At 40.7% G+C, this 21,871-nt stretch overlaps 1 protein-coding gene across 1 annotated transcript in view; it reads right to left on the bottom strand.

Moving 5' to 3' along the window:
- Window positions 1–14,344, bottom strand: part of LOC122813114 (regulator of G-protein signaling 5-like) — a 33,650-nt gene extending 19,306 nt beyond the window's left edge. Inside the window, exons 1-2 of the mRNA XM_044085247.1 lie at window positions 14,135–14,344; window positions 6,812–6,913 (exon numbers count right to left, since the gene is read on the bottom strand). Coding sequence (XP_043941182.1) covers window positions 6,812–6,913; window positions 14,135–14,178 — 146 coding nt within the window. The 5' untranslated portion in view covers window positions 14,179–14,344. The remainder of the gene's footprint in view (window positions 1–6,811; window positions 6,914–14,134) is intronic.
- Between the last annotated feature and the right edge of the window lie 7,527 nt (window positions 14,345–21,871).

The raw sequence follows: 21,871 nt of genomic DNA, 5'->3' as shown, positions 1-21,871 counted from the left end.
ATGGGCATATGAAGCAGCTCGTACCTTTAACCCTCTGTTACCATGGGAACATGAAGCAGCTCTTACCTTTAACCCTCTGTTACCATGGACACATGAAGCAGCTCGTACCTTTAATCATCTCTTACCGTGGACATATGAAGCAGCTTGTACCTTTAACCCTCTGTTACCATAGGAACATGAAGGAGCTCGTACCTTTAACCCTTTGTGCTAACTGGTAAGCAGGAAGCAAGTTTGTTAAAATTATGAAGCTGCGGACAGAGCTCCAACATGTGGTGTTAGAAGGGCTCAATAACACAAATGAATTGCTTGATATTGTAATTCCTGACACTTTAAAAATTAAAGTGTGACACTGAGACAAAAAGAGAATTCTGCAACTCACTGGTATATTTTAAGGATTTCTGCAATGGGATATCACCTCTGTTGCACCTCTGACATACAAGCCTGTTACTTACAGTGTTATATACAGTAACCCCAGAATTACTGTACCCCAGACAATGATGCTTCTCTGAGATATCTCAATCTCAGAATTAGTGCATACTTAAAGTCTCGATGCTTCAAGGGTCACAATTACCATCCTTGGTTTTACGACAGACACCCTAGTTACAAATAGCCATGCTGTTAGTGCATGCTAATGGCACTGATGTTAACAGAACATGAGTAATAATTTATGTGTATTTAACATCCATCACCGTTAGGAAAAGATGCAGCCTATATTTTCAGTTCAGTTGTTTTACCTGGAGCCTTTAGATATGCCTTTCTACTCTCAGAAGTGATTTTGTTGATTTTGTCTGGTTACCTGACTTGCTCAGGTAATATGCTGTGGGACTACAAGATGAAGCTCATATTGACTTTTTGTGTGGTTGTATATTTTGGTGCCACAGCATTAATGTCACGAAATGTCAGATTCTGCTTCTCAGAAGGATGACAGTAAAGAAATGATCGGTCACGGCTACTGGCGAGAGGACAGCAGATGCTTTTATTTTGTTGTTACCAGGAGAAAATTAGTCTCTTTAGACTTGGTGACTTTTTTTTTTAATTAAGTTGTGGGGAAGGCAATAAATGGGTAGTAATTTGCTTTTGATGTGGCCATTTATCAGAGTTCAGTATCTTGTTGTGGTGCTCCAGGGTGAAGGTATTATGAAATGCCCGTCATTTCAAAGGAACATTTTCAGTTACAAAGGATTAACTGCTGATGTGCATTAGGAATAAGCTGTCCAGGATACAAAGTCACCGAGGCAATGCCTTTAGCCCACCATTTGCTCCAGGCAAGTATGGATTTTTCCTTCACATATCTCTAAGCCTCACCCCAACTATGATTTGCAGGTGTTTTAGGAAACAATGAAAGGTAGCAACCCTCTCTCTCAAGTACACTGACAAGAAATGGTTTACAACAGTGAGGCAGGCCTGTCTTCCAAATAACCTCACAGTACCTCAAAATATTTGTAGTTACATCTCCAATTAAGGGCGACTGCTACATAGTCACTATTGTTAGATGGCTCCATCCAGGGCTCATTGCAGGCTTAAATACCAGCAGGGAGCCTCACTCTGTATGCAAGCCTCTAAGGATAGTGAAATTTTCCAATGTCTAAAATATTTTTGGCAAATACTGTCCCCATGAAGCACTACTGGAAAAGCTGCAATCATCCATTTTCCCAGTAGAGCATTATTATCAATGCAAACACAAAAAGAACAAATGGAATTAATTCTATTTTGTCTGATAAATGTTTAACTGTCAATGGTGATGATTTGTGGGGGACTGCATTTTGCTGTGAGACACAAGCAGTTGCTTTTAGTTTGCTATTACAATTTTTTGAATTGTAAAAAAGTTTAATTAACTACATAAAATACAGCAGCTGTGGAGTGTATGGTCTTTGATTGTGGAAAAAGTATGGTGTCTGTAAAGATTCATTTCAAGTGCAACACAAGAATCAGGGACAAAGCCAAAAGCAACAGGCCCAAAATTTGAGGCAGATTTGAAATACTGCTCTTACAGACTTATGAAGCCAAAAAGCATAAACTTTATGAGAATCAGACAAAAAATACATTAGCAAAAATCTGTCCAGACTGCAAAATGCTGGAGAGTAGAGAGAGGTGTGTCTGTGTAGAAGGTTATATAAAAAACTGAAATTCCAAATGGTTAATTTAAATATTAAGAAGTCTGCAAAAAATCATCAACATGATGCTTTCTGTAATGATTCATTTTGCATTTTCTCAGGGGACACACGTTCACACAGTTTCCAAACTCACATGAACTCGAATGACGACAGAACACAACCTTAATCTTATCCATATCAGTGTCTGACATTCTTGTCATCTGTGCCTAGATACAGAAAGGAAAAACACAATGATCGGAACTTGGAACTGATGAGGGATTTTCCCAGATACATCACAATGATTTCCAATTGTGCCAATCACCATTTTAGTGATTATCAATAACAGAAATGGGAATTGCTTTATGGTGGCTTAATAGAGTATGTGAAGTCATACCTACCATTTACTGGGGGGGGGGGGGTCTGGCTTGCTTCCAACAGTCTGTGTGGGTATCAGTTTGACGGGAACGCAAATTTTTATGGTTCATAAGAATTGACAAGTCTCTCTCTTTTTTTTTATTTTTATTTTATTAGTTTGTTAACCAGGTAAGTGGACTGGTCTATCATGGATCCTATTCAGCCATAAAGTGGTCACATGAACAACAAAGGTTAATGAAATACATACACACATATATATAAACACACACACACATGTGTATGTATGTCTGTATGTATGTATATGTTTTGGGGAGGGGAGGAAATAGCAGTATACAAACAGGCATGGGGAGAACATGCATCCTCCATAAAAGTCAGATATTCAAGGTCAGGATTGAACACTGGACACTGAAACTGTAGAGGAAATATTTTAAACTCTGAAGCACCGAGATGCCCAGTTATGCTATTAAAGTTGACAGCAGCGTCATCTCTGCACTAAACCACTGTAGAAGCAAAGCAGCCTTCAATATATAGTCACATAAACTCATGAAACATTAGGAAAAGGTAATAGCAAAGTATCATTACTGTGAGGTGCAGCCTTCAATATATAGTCACATAAACTCATGAAACATTAGGAAAAGGTAATAGCAAAGCATCATTACTGTGAGGTGCAGCCTTCAATATATAGTCACCTAAACTCATGAAACATTAGGAAAAGGTAATAGCAAAGTATCATTACTGTGAGGCGAATGGGATAGGAAGCGGAGTCAAATGTCTCTGGAGATGTACAAGTACCACAACATATGCAGTGCTGAATTCATGGTGGTTGCATACAAATGGGGACAGTTTTCCTGCCCTTACTTCACCTTACTCTGAATTCCACTTTAACTCATTTTCCCATTTCTTTCAAGCCTCTGTTTTACATATGTTCCAGCTCTCTCTCTCTCTCTCTCTCTCTCTCTATATATATATATATAGATATAGATATATATATACATACACACACACACACACACACACATATATATATATATATATATAAAAACAAGCCAAGAGGTAAAAAGGTCACACAGATAAACTATTCAGTAAAAAGTACAAGAAAGACCCAGCCAAGCTAGGGTCTTCACTGCATAAAACCTTAAACCTTGTGCTGTGGAAGCTCATGGGATACATGCAAGTAACTGGGTCTTACTTGTAGTTTATATCATACATATATGTGTGTGTGTGTGTGTGTGTGTGTGTGTGTGTGTGTGTGTGTGTGTGTGTGTGTGTGTGTGTGTGTGATTTATTTATTTATAGAAGTCTCTCTTTTACGTTTATAGAAATCTTTCCCTAACCACAGCTACTGAAACATCTGTTCCCTTTCTCATACATGAAGGTGCCTCTACTTTACCAAGGCAGATCAGCTTGTCATTCCCTCTCTCCTAAAACAAACCCTTTTTTGTTTGGACTTGTGCCTGAATCTTGTATTTGGTTTGCAAACTATTTTTCAAAGATAAGGTACAGATTCAGGTTTGGAAAAGCCTCATCCTTCCAGGAGAACTTCAGTCTGAGATCCTGCAAGGCTCTGTCTTGGTCCCTCTATTCATCCCCATTGGGCCCTCCTGACCAGTTCCCTTCCTTTCAGGTCTCTGTCTGTCAGACGCCCTAATGCTAATGATCTGGTCATCAGGAGGAACTCCTCCTGCAGTCTGCCTTTCTGGTTTCCACCCAGAATGATCTTGACAAAGTAGTGTGCTGATGTTCGTCGAGAAACCCCCTTACCAGCCTCACAATAAACAGGGTCTTGCACTTTGGAATGGCAGATAAACTAAACAAAGTGCTGTTGGCCTAGAGTGGCTACATCTGGTGTATTATTGTTATTGAAAATTCTTAGTGGTTTAAGTATATTGGGATAGATATAGCTCCTGCTGCCAGCTTTTCACCTAATGTGCGTATTGAATGTTCAGACACCTCTTGGTTATTATACCTGTAGTAATTGCATTCTGCTGATCATATGTCCAGAAAGGTCATGCTTTTAACAAGTGCAGCAGTCAAGCTTCTGCTTATCAGACATGCAGAATCCCCTGTCCCCAACACATCGTCCATTATGTCATTTGCTGAGTCATCTGTCCCTGACACCTCGTCCATTATGTCATTCACATAACATCTGTTTATCCCATATTAACTCCATTCACATCTTGCTCCCTTCATCCTGATGTCAGGATTTCCATCACTATGAAAGGTGTTCTCAATTTGTTATTCTTTTCCACCTTTCTGTGCTCTGCTCCTGTTCCTTCCTTTCTGTGCTCTGTTCCCATTCCTTCCTTTCTGTGTTCTCTTCCCATTCCTTCCTTTCTGTGCTCTGTTCCTGTTCCTTCCTTTCTGTGCTCTGTTCCCGTTCCTTCCTTTCTGTGCTCTGTTCCTGTTCCTTCCTTTCTGTGTTCTCTTCCCATTCCTTCCTTTCTGTGCTCTATTCCTGTTCCTTCCTTTCTGTGCTCTGTTCCCATTCCTTCCTTTCTGTGTTCTCTTCCCATTCCTTCCTTTCTGTGCTCTGTTCCTGTTCCTTCCTTTCTGTGTTCTCTTCCCATTCCTTCCTTTCTGTGCTCTGTTCCTGTTCCTTCCTTTCTGTGTTCTCTTCCCATTCCTTCCTTTCTGTGCTCTGTTCCCGTTCCTTCCTTTCTGTGCTCTCTTCCCATTCCTTCCTTTCTGTGTTCTCTTCCCATTCCTTCCTTTCTGTGCTCTGTTCCTGTTCCTTCCTTTCTGTGTTCTCTTCCCATTCCTTCCTTTCTGTGCTCTGTTCCCATTCCTTCCTTTCTGTGTTCTCTTCCCATTCCTTCCTTTCTGTGCTCTGTTCCCATTCCTTCCTTTCTGTGCTCTCTTCCCATTCCTTCCTTTCTGTGCTCTGTTCCCATTCCTTCCTTTCTATGTTCTCTTCCCATCCCTTCCTTTCTGTGCTCTGTTCCCGTTCCTTCCTTTCTGTGCTCTCTTCCCATCCCTTCCTTTCTGTGCTCTGTTCCCGTTCCTTCCTTTCTGTGTTCTCTTCTCATTCCTTCCTTTCTGTGCTCTGTTCCCATTCCTTCCTTTCTGTGTTCTCTTCTCATTCCTTCCTTTCTGTGTTCTCTTCTCATTCCTTCCTTTCTGTGTTCTCTTCTCATTCCTTCCTTTCTGTGTTCTCTTCTCATTCCTTCCTTTCTGTGCTCTGTTCCCATTCCTTCCTTTCTGTGTTCTCTTCTCATTCCTTCCTTTCTGTGCTCTGTTCCTGTTCCTTCCTTTCTGTGCTCTGTTCCCATTCCTTCCTTTCTGTGTTCTCTTCCCATTCCTTCCTTTCTGTGTTCTCTTCCCATTCCTTCCTTTCTGTGCTCTGTTCCCATTCCTTCCTTTCTGTGTTCTCTTCCCATTCCTTCCTTTCTGTGCTCTGTTCCTGTACCTTCCTTTCTGTGCTCTCTTCCCATTTCTTCCTTTCTGTGCTCTATTCCTGTTCCTTCCTTTCTGTGCTCTGTTCCCATTCCTTCCTTTCTGTGCTCTGTTCCTGTTCCTTCCTTTCTGTGCTCTGTTCCCATTCTGTCTTCCTTGCTGTTATATACCATGTACAGTTTAGCAGACAGGCAAGTGACTTTCTATCTAAATGCACTAGCGTAGCTCTTTTCACTTTAACCTCATTTTACATTTCACACCCCTTTTTTCTTGCCTAGCTTCTACTATGTCCTCTGAGTTCACATTTCTGCATCTGATTAGGTCATAATCTGACTCGTACATGAATGGCAGAAAATAATCACATCATTAAATACACCAACTCCTCAAATGCAACTGCTATTAGAACACTGGCTGAAAATGTCCAATCCACTACCTCAAGTTCTAAGAAGCAGTCTACAAAATGACCATATCTACAATAAACCACCTTTTCATGACCTGTAAACTGAACTTTTGCCACTGATGCCCAGGCCATGTTTATTAATTAAAACAAGGTTATTGTTTCTCAGTATAACTGCTACAGAGTACAGCCTGAAGTTACTTATTCACAAGCTACTAAAACATGAACCACTCATGTTTCCTAACTGTTAATTATTGTTTACAGTGTATCTATGATGCATACTTCCCCCTAACCTCATCCTAACTGTTCTGTAAATGGGGATGTAGGTAAAGACCCCCCCCCCAAATCAAAAACTTTATAAACATTGCAGATATGATTTTCTTAAATTCTATTTAATGTAGCTTGAGTTCACTTTACTACTGCAGGTAAACAAAGACATGAATATGTTCTGCTTCACAGTTACCCCTACCCTTCCTATCTGCCCTTACAACTTCCCCAGAGAAGAGCACGCACATCATTATGAGCAATAATTTGATAACTCATATTTTCTTACCTTGGTTTTTCAACCTTTTCTGCCTTGGTGGAATTTTTCAGGTCAGTTATTACATCTGATTTTTGCAGCAAAATGTTTAAACGAGTCTTCAGTTCCTTGGCTCTGCAAAATCAAGGCAGTTTATTAGTATGAAATCTGAAAACTGACTGACTTATTTTTTTCAGGTTATTTCTTGCAAAGCAAATAGACTGACAACTTTTTTGACAGGTTATTTCTTGCAAAGCGAAGAATATTAAAAAATACATACATTTGTAGTCATCTTCAATTGTGGCTCATATGATTTGTATCTATTGTGCATAATGTGATGTATACACGTTGTATATTTTGTACGTAATGTATATGCATGTACATAAAATGCTTCTCCTATTCTTGCAAGTCATACTTCTGATACTACTGCCTGCTGTGTTTTTATACATTATGCTGTTTCTTGTTTCCTTATATTTGTACTTTTCTTCTACTTCATTTTCTTATATTTGTATCACTTTCCCGAGCAGGGTCTGAAAATGGTCTGTCTAAATAAGTACTCGATCCTGGTTAACAAAGAATAAATTAAATTGAATTAAATTAAATTAAATAAATAACATGGACAAGGGGGGGGGGGGCTTAAAGCATAAAAAGAAGAAAAAAAAACTTCCCATGCCCGCAAGGAATGAATGGACCATGTGGCTCTCATCAAGGGGAAGTAGGGGGGGTCAGGAGGAACAGCTTGAAGGACAGAAGGAGAACAGGAGAAAAACTCTTGAAAAATCCTGAAAACATGCATACATTTGTGCAAATGCAACCTTAGTCAATCCTCTACTGATCCAATGTATTTATAACTACCAAAAGTGATGTTTAAAAAGTTAGATGCATAGCTAAGAATTAATACATTAATGAACAAACGTAGACAAAAAAGCAGATAGAGTGATTGATGCAGACAAACAGACAGACAGACACAGAGACTAAGAGTCATATGGACAGACACAGCAAGGCTGCTATTCCTAGGCTGTGGATTGCTTTTGTTTAAGTATGTTTTCCATAACACAGGTATGAATACTGCCATTCCAGGGATGCTTACATATATACACTCATGTTCATGGACAGGTGGCCACATCAAAGGACAGACATACCTCACTGGGATTGGTGTGACTGTTCATGAGCATGCCACACTTCTGCTCCACTAGTGCCCCACAAATGATTATGGATATGGTCAGCCAGATGGTTGACTCAGATAGTAGATTCTATGCCTGATAATATGCCAGTTTATCAATCTGTGGGAGAAGGTGGGCAGTATGACTGGGCCCCTGCTGTACTGCTTTCTGGTGGGGGGAGATATTCACCACAGCTGACAGAACACAGAGGATGGATGGATGGATGGATGGATGGATGGATGGATGGATGGATGGATGGATGGATGGATGGATGGATGGATGCATGGATGGATGGTTGGATGGATGGCTAGATGGATGAATGGATGGATGGATGGATGGACGGACTGTTTGAAATGCAGGTACAGAAGATGGCTACTCATGTAGTGTCATAGGCATGCTTAGAACATGACAGGAAAATGGCAGCATAAGTAAAAAAAAAAACTAAAGCCACAGTATGCTGTCAGAATCACTGACTTCCAGTGCTGGAAGGATATCATACCCTGCATAAGGGGTCTATATCACATAGTCAAAGTGTCAAAACTTCGACTATCTAAATATTGAACCCAAAAGTTCAAAAACTAAAAACTCCGAACACTCAGAACAGCAATTTTTTTCCCAGGGAAAAACAAATCACTGTTCTGGTACAAAATGCGGAAACACACAAACACTACATACTGTTTCTAATGTTGGGGGCTTCACCCCACCCCCCAACATGGGGGGCTGTGCCCCACACCCCCCCTACTTAAATATACCAACTCCGAGATCGCACCACAGGGGAGGAAATGGCGAAGCTGCGGAAATGGCCCACCAAATTCTTTCCCTGGGAAAGAATTTGATGTTACGCAGCTTCATTATTTTTAGACTTCGAACTTCCCAGTTCGAAGTTTCGGCGTTCGGACATTTGAGTGTTTGGACATATGATATAGACCACTGCATAATCCTGACAAAGTGACACCCAGGCATATCACTTCAGTAGAACACTAGGAGATAAGCAGAATCATAGAAGGCAAGTACAGTAAGTCAACCTGAAGTAATTGCAGAAGTTATACAATGACCGAAAGGCAAGATGGAAGGTAGGTAAGCAACACAGACAGACTAAGTAAACAGGAATGCAATCTGTCTGCATGCCAATATGCTTTCCATAGTTTTGACAGGATACAGTTCTCCTTCAAAAGCATGTTATATTATTTAACATTAATAAAGCTAGGCATTAATGAAATAATATCAAAGTAAAAATATACATGACACTTCAATGGTGACAGATTCCCAGCCTGTAAATCTGTTAAAAAAATACCCCACTCAGAAGTCACAATAAACTATTCAGAGTTCATTTTCTGTGGGAGCAGAAGCCTCTCGCAGCTCTCCAATGCAATGTGTCTTCCTCCCACTACCCACTAACTTATAAAGCAAGCTCTAACTTCATTGTTACATGACGAAAGTGCAAGTTCATACAGTATGTTACAACAATCTTCTGTGGAAAATCCTGTTTTCCACTGTAAACATAATATTTTAATCCCTAGATTGTGACAGATTCATATTTGGAGACTCAGTTTTCCAGTCACAGTCATATTACAGTTTTAAAACTAAATAAAATATAAACATCATCTAAAGATAAATATTATCTATAAATAACTCAATACATTTCTAGCAAAGCATAAAGAAGAAATCCAAAACAAGCAATATCTAGTTACACAAACACACCAACTATTTATAAAATATAAAGCCATACGAAACCAAGTACTCAGATGACGCATATGAAAAATCACTGAACAAAAGATGAGCAGCAGTCAAGGAAATAGTTTATCACATTTGAAAATACAAAATAATATACGGGAATAATACAGTGTCTGAATTATACACAAACAATGCGTAGATTGTTAGTGATTATTTGTAACATGCTAATAATGTGTTCTAAAAATCTAAATTGTAATGTTATATGGAAATCCAGATGAGAAAATCTTTGTTTCCACCAGCAGTGAAATAAAAGGCTACCGGCAAATGAACATTTAGGAATCTGAAATGCATTTTGTATGTACATCTTGATTAAAAATGTTTGACTATTAAGCAATAAATGACTAAAGATAAGTAACTACATCTCAGAATATTGCCCATCAGTAGAAGGGAACATTTTGTTAAATAATACATTTCGTATACACGTGTGAAATCTCCGCCTACACTTGTGATGCTTTTCTGTTTTTATCTTAATAATACATGGCATGTTCCAACATCCATGTAATTGAAAAGATGTGCCCTAAAGCTATTGTTTGAAACCAGCATTACATAGTAACTATGAGATTAATGTGTCACAAATGGTGTTAAACCTTGCATACTTTTTCTGTTTCTCACATAAATAATAAATCAGTACTGTATCTACACCTCTACAGATGATACATAATAATTGTAGCCAGGGAAGGAAAAACATGAAAGAAATCTGCTGCAGAGGTCTGTGATCAAAATTATTTTTTATCAGTTTCAGGAGGAATGAAGTTTTAAACAATGGATGAACATGTTCAGATGGGAATTCATGCATGGGGTTATGAAAAAGACTTGCACATTAGATGGTCGCTTTTAGAACTATACATAACTATTCATTTGTAGGCTTTCAGGTATTAAACTCATGCACACCTGAGTCTCAAATGCTCTTCAGAATTTCTTTGTGAGGATGATGTCATCCAGTCTTTGTGTTTGTAACCTTCCATCTGTTTTTATCAATAAAGTAAAGCTGTGAAGCTATAAAAGTTGTAGCCCTGAGAAATCATGAATATACAGAACACTTTCTGGGAGTCTGCATTACTATATTTAGTTACTTATTTTTGGATTAAGGTAATTTATTTCATTTGATGTACTGCCTTTGTGTAAGATTACATCACTGTACACTCTGTGACATAATGGGATATCTCGGATCTTACTGATGTGTTGATTTATTCCTATACCTCTGGGTACTGATGAATACTTTGTATATGAAATCTGATACAGAGCTAATGTATTTGTACCCTAGGGTTCTTTATTTTTTTATGTTATTATGTTTTATGCATGTAAAAGACTGCATGAAAATATTAAAGTTTTCACTGACTGAGGTTGCCACATCTATGTCTTATTTTCTGCAGGGGTGGCTAGTGTGAACACACAATTTACAACCAATGTCAATGCCGTCCATATCTGTCCAGTGATATAACTGACAGATAACAAGCAGCCCATACATTCAGCCTTTTTATCATGGAAACTAAACTGGTCCATGTTGCTAAGGAGACTGGAGAATGAAACATGAATCCCATCCTTCCAAATAAGAGGCAATATGACATGCAAACACCATCAAGACCATGAACTTTAAACTGTCTGATACGTGGGGAAACAGTTATATAGCTGCTGTAGTAATGCCACTTTCATCTGAGGATGGATAGGCACACTGTAGATGTAGGCATGAATACTGGGGGATGGACACCGATACTGTGGCATGGACATGGCTAGTGGGGATGGGCACGGATAATAAGAAATGGGCATGGATACTGTGGGAAAAGTCATGGATAGTGAGAAGTAGGCATGGATACTGTGGGAATAGGCATTGATACTGGGAAATAGGCATGGATACTGTGGGAATAGGCATGGCTGTTGGTGGACAGGCATGGATACTGTAAGAATATGCATGGCTGTTGGTGGATAGGCATGGATACTGTGGGAATAGGCATGGCTGTTGGGGACAGGCATGGATACTGTGGGAATATACATGACTGTTGGTGGATAGGAATGGATACTGTGGGAATAGGCATGGCTGTTGGTGGACAGACATGGATACTATGGGAATAGGCATCGCTGTTGGTGGATAGGCATGGATACTGTGGGAATAGACATGGCTGTTGGTGGATAGGCATGGATACTGTGGGAATAGGCATGGCTGTTGGTGGATAGACATGGATACTGTGGGAATAGGCATGGCTGTTGGTGGATAGGCATGGGTACCATGGAAATATGAATGGCTGTTGGTGGATAGGCATGAATACTAGAGTGCTAAGCATTAATACTGGGGTTAGACATGGACATGCATGCCGTAAGTCAAGCGATGGGCCTCTCAAGAAAAACATCAGGGACAGAAACAATCCAGGGAGACTCAAAGGTATCAGAGTGGGAGATCATGTGATTTGACAGAGAAGGTGCTCAGATGCAAGAAGCAGTATGATGCTTTAATGACAACAGAAGGAACTTTCTAGTAGTTGAAGTGGCCAGTTACCTTGGTTTGTCAAGAATAAGCAGCCAAAGCTGAGAGACTCTGAAGAGGAATGATTAGCCCAGAAGATGGTTACTGTCCAAGTGGGTATAGAGGGCATCCTCTGCACATAACACACTTCAGTAAACATTGCTAGAGCAACAAAACCTATCAGTATGGAAGCTAAAGTTCATTACAGGTACTCACCAGCCTTAAAGGATCTATATTTTGGGTTTGTTTTGGAAAGGTGGTACCACAAATCCTGTCAGAAATGTAATTCCATGGCAGGTTGACCACATGAGGGACAAGGTAGGTGAAGTCCGGTGGCACATAGAAACAGAAGAAGGTTGTAAAAATGCTACTGTGATGAAAAGGTTAAAATGATACAAAGAGCAGCTGTAACTGACCCTCTGTTAGCAGACTGATATTCCATGTTAATTTTGTCACCTGACCTGAAGTCATAGGAGGTATGGACTTGGAAATAGATGAAAGTGACATTCTAAAATATATTAAATAAAAGAGCACCTGCAGCTATGTAACCAACATGTATATGCAAAGTATGCAAATTCATGCATTTACAGAGTGAATAATCTACACCCTACAGCCTTTGTGATTAGAATATTGCACATATTTACAGACTAATATCCCATGGCAGTGCATTTATACATGTAAGTTCTGCATTTGCTTACATCACAATTTACAGTGGCCACAGGATGTTACGGTCTAGCAGCAATTCCACAGCACAAAGCTCTCAGAACTGGTCCAGTAATTTTGTTATATCACCTGCCTAACAGTTTAGAAAATGTCGGTCCCCCTTTTCATGTTGTCATGCCTTGTAACGTTAAATTAGCCCTTAAAGAAACAAAACAAACTTGCTGGTTGTATGTATATGTTAATGTTTCTCCTACATATTCTTCATCGTCTGCTTCAACACCTATACAATGCTTCAGTACACACACACACACACACACACACACACACACACACACATACCCTGCAAAACTAATTGTGATTCTTCTGCATAAAAATTTTGCATACTTTTTAAACAGAAAAAAATAATTTATCTTTTCTTTTTATTGAACAGAATATGTTACACTTTCATACTTGCATAAATACAATGCTCCATGCTGGCTGTGAAATAAATCACTTGGATAGCTGCATGTGGCCTGTCATAACTCATTTGTAGTTTTATCATCATCATTATTAATGAGGTCATTTGAGATTGCAGGCAGTTGTACAAGATAAATTAGTTGTAATTAGTTATTCTGCACTGCGGTCAGTCATGAAACAGCCTGTGTATATTTCTTGTGTGCGCATGCATGTATGTGTGTGTGTGTGTGTGTATTTTATCATTCTCATATCTTACATATATGTAGACATAGGTATATACAAGTATACACTCTGATAAATAACTACTTGAATTTTCACAATTATATGCATATGAACTACACATGCAGTAAATTATGTGTACAATAAATACACACACACACACATATATATATATATATATATATATATATATATATATATATATATATATGTGTGTGTGTGTGTGTGTGTGTCTGTGTGCATGTGTAAAAAATATATGCATATTTGTAGACAGACATATTTCATAATATGTACACATGAAATGTATATGCATAAAACAATTACAATTAATAAATTAATATAAAACATATACCACATATACATATGATTCTGTGATATGTACATTTATGCTGAATAATTCATAACTATACAGTATATAAAACACTGATATACCATAATACCCATATATAAGATGCTACAATACATCCATTTACACTGAATAATCTATAACTCTGCAGTATATAAGGCAGTGATATATACAATACATCCATTTACACTGAATAATCTATAACTCTGCAGTACATAAGGCAGTGATATACCATAATACCCGTATATAAGATGCTACAATACATCCATTTACACTGAATAATCTATAACTCTGCAGTACATAAGGCACTGACATACCTTTCCAAGCAGTTTGTTGGCGCTATAGTCAATCCTCTGCACATGATTTCTGAATTCTATGATTTCCTTAGCAAACAAAGAAAAGCTTCCCTGGCAGAGCTAAATGTGTTTTATGTTAAGACTCCAGCAGCATCATGCCTTATATAAACATGCATCTGGACAACATTAGGGTGTCCAGCCAATCAGAAGAAATGCAGCCAATGGCCCTGGGAAGGAGGCTGATCCTTCAGGGAAACACTGCTGTTGCTACTGCCTGGCCTTTCCCTACGTTTGACTCAGCTGACAAAGATGACTCATGCAGATGTTGATGCTTTGAAGAGTGTCCCACGCACTAAGTTACAAAACCTGTCCACTCTGCACTCAGATTTATGAGTTTAGGTACTTTAATTATATGCCAATCTCCACAGCTGAAATCTTTCAAGATCAACTACAGCTTCTAAGCAATGATACAGAATTACATCCTTGCAAAGAATCCGTAATCGTAGATGTTTTAAACACTTGTTAGTGACAAATGCAGTTTGTTTCCTCCAGCCTACTGCTACCAAAATATGTCATACTTGACATGTAAGAATTACGAACTAAGTTTATAAGTTCATGCTTAGATGTTTTTACTTATTTCATTGCACTATTTTAGTGGGTCTGATGACAAATGGGAGTTTTTTCTTTGTCAATTCAGCACGAGGGCTGATTCTTCACAGACCCCTCTCAACTGTGACCACTTTCCATGTAAGGGAAATATGAGAGCATTACGTGGGTCTCTTAAGCATATGGTACTATGTAAGTGAGACGTGAAAGGAAAGAAACAGACAGCTATATGCCTGTAGCACAATCCTTTCACAAAAATGCTATATCCCCTTAACAAATCCATTTGCTGTGCCGTGGTGTTGAAGCAATTAAGTCACCTGGCATCAGAGCAGCTCGGGGTGTGTCTGTGTGTGTGTGGGAGGCATACTATGTGTGTTGGGGGGAGTATATTGCAAGACTAGTTTTCTACTGAGAAACAGTTTCTTCCACACATACACAATTGTCACACTCCTATTAAGGAGTTCTTGCTTAAACCACAAGATAAGGTCATTAACCAGACCCTCAGAATCTGCTGGAGTCAATGTGGCACTTTCTGCACAAACATTATGTCAGTAGAGACTGACTTTCTTCATGGAACCATGGCCACATTATCACTTATTGTTCAGGTGGCAGTAGGACTACATAAAGTGTGGGAGACATAGTAATGTTAGCAGTCACTCATTCGTGAATGTTGGGTGCAGGAAGCAAAGATTTGCTGCCTTTGAGCTTCGCCAAAGACTGTTATTGCTGACTTAAGTAGGTCTCGGTTGTGGCAGGCGTGATCCCACTAAGGATGGGAGAGCAACACGTAGAAGGTAGACTGGAAATGTATACTCATCTTCTGCCAAGCAACTGTGGGGGTGTATCTTGAAGGAGAGGGCACATACAGAAGCATGCATATCTTGCCATTGGAAAGGAGGCATTATGCCTTTCTGCTAGCAGGCATAAGTGACATAACTCTTGGCCTGCTTTTATCCCACTGAAGTGGAAACAAATGGATCTGATTGGCTATGAGAGTCCTGATGGCCAGTAGACAGCAAGAAACAGATACCGCATAAAAAATAAACAAATAACTGATTGTAAGGCTAACCTGGAAATTAAACATAAAAGTGAGCAGACAGAGCTAAAAAGGAGCAAATGTGGTTATAGGGAGGGGTGAGTGTCAGTTATATTAACAAGGCCATATGGAATGGGAGATAACCAGTACAGAAATCTACACTGCTGAAATAACTAGATGGGATGTTTAAGTTAATCTGACAAGGGAAGGGAGAAACATAAAGAAAAAACAGTACTAGGAGGGTAAACAAGTGGAGTAGGAGGCAAAACCCATGCCAGGATGGAACCATGGAGGACTGTACTGAAATGAAAGGATCAGATGGACATTAAATCCCAGTCCGTCCGAGCTACACACTCTAGGGACCTAAACCTTGTCGCCACAATAAACAGGACATGCTGGAGGGATAGATTCCTGTCCCAGAGACTTTCCATACTCTGGAACAAGCTACCCATCTATGTCAAGCAATGTTCCTCATTAGCACTCTTCAAGAAAAATCTTGATGAGTGGATGGGAAATAGGAAATACACCCCGAGGATCACTTCTGTGGCTCTGCTCGACAGGGGCATGGGAAAATAACTTTCTTGGGTGTCGTAAGCCAGGGAACCTTGTTGGCTAGGCTTACATAGGCCCTCGGGCTGATAGCCTAGTACCTACCTATGAACCTATGACCCTATTAGGAGAGGGACGAAAGAAAGAACACAAAAATCTATGAGACTGAGACAGAAATAACAGGGAAGAAGTACCTGTGACAGGAATAGTCCATGTGGGCATGAATGACCTGAGACATACCTCCTTGGACTACGTGAAGAGAGACATGATTGAGCTCTCAGAATATGTGTCACATGCAGGTATGAGCCTCACATTGAGCAGCATTCTACCATCTCCAAGTATGATGCCACAGTCCATCCATCCATCCGTCTATCCATCTATCCATCTGTCTATCCATCCAAAACCCCCTTTTCCCATTTTTACACATGGGGTTGGGGTGTCACTTCAACACTGACAAGCATCTAGAGTCAGGGATTACACAACCAGGTGCCTAGCCCTGAGACGGTAGTTTTTCCACACCACACACTCGCTCATGCACGCACACACACACACACACACACACACACACACACACACACACACACACACACACACACACACACACACACACTCCTATCACTGATTTAGAATGTCCAGTCCACATGCTGCAGGTCTTAGGAATGTCAGAGGAAATAGGAACACCCAGAGGAGACCCACACAAACACAGAGAGGACATGCAAACTCCACACAGAAGATAACCCAGCTGAGAACCGAATTTTAACAATTGGAATTGTCATTCCAAAGGGATCCAATACTTGTCAGCCTGGCTGGACATGGTTGACAGGCCATGCTGCTTTGCCAGGAATGGTCTTCACCTGTCAACTCTAGGCTTTTAGATATTGGCCAAAATATTATCCACCCCTATAGGGACTTTTATTTAGGCATTGCCAAACAGACAAACCTTCCAACATAGCAAAAGCTTCTCATGACATGCTAAAAGCATTACTGCTTAATGCTAGGAGTCTCAACAAGAAACTGCACTCCCTAGAAGCTCTCTCCTCACCCTGGAGAATCCTCATGTGACAAAATGATTGACTTCAATAATTCACTTAGTTTTTGGTGTCATTCCAAGGGGATCCTGTACCTGTCAGCCTGGGATGACATGATCGACATACCTCAGTGCTTTGCCAGAGATGATCTTCATCTGTCACCCCTGGGATTTTGGCTAGTGGCCAAGGCTCTTGCCACCCCATCGAGCCTTTTTTAGACAGCGTCTAAAGAGCAAAATTCCTCATGTAAGAACTCCATCTAAGAACAACCTCAAGGTTTTACAGCTAAATTCTAGGAGTTTTAACATGAAACTGCATTCACTGGAAACAGTCCTCACCTTGGAAGAATTACACATTTGTGCAGTCATGGAGACTTGGTTCAAGGCTGTGGAGAGCACCCTAGTCATAACAGGCTACACCTCCTTCCACACATTCAGGCCACAAACTCAAGACGTGAAAACTAAAGGAGGTGGTGTATCAATATTAATTAAAGATAAATACACCTCCAGATTGGTTAGACAGTATGATTTCTTGGAGATACTTCAGGTGCATTTAACTGTTGGTAGGATACCTATTCAAGTCATTTCCATCTACAGGACCCCCACCATGAATCTGGACACCCACTCTGCTTATTTGGATCTACTTGAGTCAATCAAGATACATCCGAACACCATGGTTTAGGGCGACTTTAACTACCCATCCATTGACTGGTTAAATTATTCATGCAGAAGCTCACTTGCCCAAAGGTTCCCCGACTTCATTAATTCCAATGATCTGGACCAGCTAGTTGACACCTCCACAAGGGGTGCCAGCATCCTGGATCTGGTGCTTACCAATATGGGGGACGACTGTAGCACCCCTATTGTGAGGCTTTCCCTGGTGAAATCTGACCACAAATCAGTCTCACTTGAAGTTACTGTCACACTTGACCCCCCCCCCCGTAGCACAAACTAAACTAAAAAACTTCTCCAAAACAGATTGTAACCTCTTACAGGATGATGTAAATAGCTTCACTGCACCTCCTCCCTCAGATGTAACTGGCAACTATGCCGAATTCTACACAAATGCTTTATACAAACACCTGAGCAACTGCATTGACGTGGCCGTACCTGATAGGACCAAAACAAGCTCCTTGAGGAAGAGAAAACCTGTCTGGTGGACAACTGCCATTGACAGGCTTTACAATAAGAGGAAGAAATTACTGTCTAATAGTAAGAGGGAGTGAGCCCCAAACTGGAAACACTCCCTCCTCAGCTTAAACAAGCAAATAAGACTCATTGTGAAGTCCTCCAAAGCTAACTATGAATCCAAATTAGCTTCCTCAACTAAGGACAACCATAAGGCATTCTTTAGTTACATCTGCAACCTAAAAGGAAAGGCTCTCATTTGTGCCAAACTGGTAGTTAATGATACCACATATACTGAGCCTGTGGACATTGTTAACTTATTAGCCGACAGGCTTTTTGAAAACTTCACACGTCCTTCCCCACCACACTTACCCCAAGACATCCCTACCACCTGTCCTGTACCCTGTATCTCTAAAGAGCATGTCATGAATGCCCTCTCTAAGGTCAAAAACATAGCATCCATGGGACCTGATAACATCCCAACATGTGTTCAAACAAGAATTAGCAATGCCATTGGGTACTCTTTTCAATCATAGTCTAAGCACGGGCTTCGTCCCAGCTGAATGGAAAAAAGGCCACCATTATCCCCTTGCACAAAGCTGGTGCTTCCCCTTGCACAAAGGTGGTGCTTCCATTGACCCAGGGAACTATAGACTTATTAGCCTGGACTAGCCTTATCTGAAAGACTATGGAGAGAATCATCATGGGCCTTATCAACAAAGACATTAGTAACCTCCAGACAATTGACCCTATTCAGTTTGGATTTGTCAAAGGGAGATCATGCCTGTTAAATCTGGTGACTTTAAGGCAGTCACCAAGGCCCTTGATGAGGGAAAATCTGTGCACACAGCTTACCTAGACTTAGCCAAGGCTTTTGACACTATCCCCCACTTGGGTATAATTGACAAACTCACCCAGCTAGGTATCAACCAGTATATCATTAGATGGGTTGCTAACTGGCTCACTGATAGAACTCATATAATCAAAATAGGGGAATCCACCTCCAACAGCAGACCTGTAACCAGTGGTGTTCCACAGGGATCAGTCCTGGGACCTCTACTGTTTGAAATCTACTTCTCCAAAGTGCAAGCTAAAACTAAAGGTCTGTGGCTGACAAAGTTTGCTGATGACTGCAAACTGGGAGTGGTCATAGAGTCTCCAAATGATGTCAAGATCCTACAAGAGGGTCTTACACAAGCAGATGACTGGTGCCAAAGTCATGGCCTTAAGCTGAATGCAGAAAATGCATTATCATCTCTTTCAGTAAGAGTGATGTTCCTGCTAACTACCACATCAATAACAATACCCTCAGTGGTGAGAGACCTGGGCACACAGGTTGACAGCAACCTTACCTTTGATCACCATGTCTCCACAGTGGTAAGAAGGGAATTCCATATTGCTCATCTCATACGTAAGGGCATTGCCTCCAGAAAAAAAGAAGTTATAACCTCTCTGTACTCTTCCCTCATCAGGCCAATAACTGAGTACACTGCCCCTTTTGGTACGTACCTTTCCAAGCACCTGCAGCAATTGGAGAGACCACAAAGGTTCTTCACAAGGAAAATTCAAGGTCATCAGCATCTGTCCTAAATCATTGTCACTTTATTCTGTTTCATACAGACTACTCAGAGGTGATCTCTGCCTTGCATATAAGGCAACCTTTGACCCTGCTTTATTGGAAATGCTGCACTTCTGTAAGTCACATGGTACACGGGTTACTCACTCTAATGGCCTTAACCTGGTATGTGACATTAATAGAACCTGCTGGATCTGCAAGGCCATGGAACGTATTATCATGCAACTTATAAACAAAGACATTGGCAGCCTTCAAACACTGGACCCCACCCAGTTTGTGTTTGTGAAGGGCCGATCATGTCTCCTGAACCTGATTGACTTCTTTGAATCAGTCTCCAGAGCTGTGGATGAGGGTAAGGTGTTCCACACAGCCTATCTGGACCTCGCCAAGGCCTTTGACACCATCCCCTACTCTGGAATCATAGATAGACTTACAAAGCTGGGCATTAATCCCTACATCACTCGATGGGTTGCCAACTGGCTTAATGACAGAACCCACACTGTAAAAGTAGCCGACTCCAAATCCAGCTCCAGACAGGTGAAAAGTGGAGTACCTCCAGGTTCAGTCCTGGGACTGCTCTTGTTTGGCATCTACTTCTCTGAAGTACAGACCAACACTAAGGGACTCTGGCTAACAAAGTTCGCAGATGACTGAAAACTAGGAGCCATTATTGAATCCCCAAATGATGTGGATACTCTGCAAAAGGGCCTTACAGAAACAGATGCTTGGTACCAGAGGCATGGGCTTAAGCTCAATGCCAAGAAATGTATAGTTATCCCCTTTGGGAAAAAAACATGTACATTTGAATTACCACATAGGTGGCAGTACACTAAACACCGAAAGTGTGATAAGAGACTTAGGGACACAGGTGGACAGTGGTCTCACCTTCGATAACCACATCACCACAACAGTCAGGAAATCCTTCTATGTGGCACACCTCATCACTAAGGTCTTTTCATCCAGAAAAAAGGAGGTCATTGTCCCACTGTACTCATCCCTCATTAGACCCATTATAGAATACAGTGCCATATTTGCTATGTACCTTTCAAGACATCTGCAACAACTGGAAAGGCCGCAGAAATACCTCACTAAAAGAATCATAGTCCTAAAGCAGATGCCCTATGCTGACCACCTTAAAAAACTCCAGCTATACTCTGTCGCGTATCATCTACTCAGAGGTGATCTCTGCTTAACATACAAGGCCTTGTCAAACCCAGAACTGTTGGGCATGCTACACTTAAAGAAATCCCAATCCCTCAGAGCCACATGCTCCAGGGATCTAAACCTTGTCATCACAATAAACAAAACATGCTGGAGGGATAGGTTCCTGACCCAGAGACTCCACAGACTCTGGAATAGACTGTTCATACATGTCAAGCAGAGTGCCTCTTTGGCCTTCTTCAAAAGGAACCTTGACAATTGGATGGGAAAAAGAAAATTCACCCCGGGGATCACATCAGTCACCCTGCTAGACAGGGGTCCAGGGAAGTAAATAGTGTGGAAAGAAATAGTCAGGGAATTGTTATGGCTAGGCTTATATAGGCCCTAGGGCCGATAGCCTAGTACCAACCTATGAACCTATGGAGGGACAGATTTGTCTCCCAGACGTTACCACACCTTTGGAACAGACTCCCATATCATGTCAAGCAGAGCACCTCGTTGGCCCTCTTCAAGTGCAATCTGGACGACTGGATGGTAACCGTAAGTTCACCTCAGGAGTTTCACCTATGTCCCTCTTGGACAAGGGCGATAGGTGCTAATCTTGTAAATAAGGCTAAAACTTGGCTAGGCTTGTTTGGGCCCTAGGGTCATTAGCCTAGTAACCGCCTATGAGCC

The sequence above is a fragment of the Protopterus annectens genome, chromosome 10.part0 (genome assembly GCF_019279795.1).
Source record: "Protopterus annectens isolate FY-2018-M chromosome 10.part0, PAN1.0, whole genome shotgun sequence".
Lineage (NCBI taxonomy): Eukaryota > Metazoa > Chordata > Ceratodontiformes > Protopteridae > Protopterus > Protopterus annectens.
This window is presented reverse-complemented; position numbering and strand designations above follow the sequence as displayed.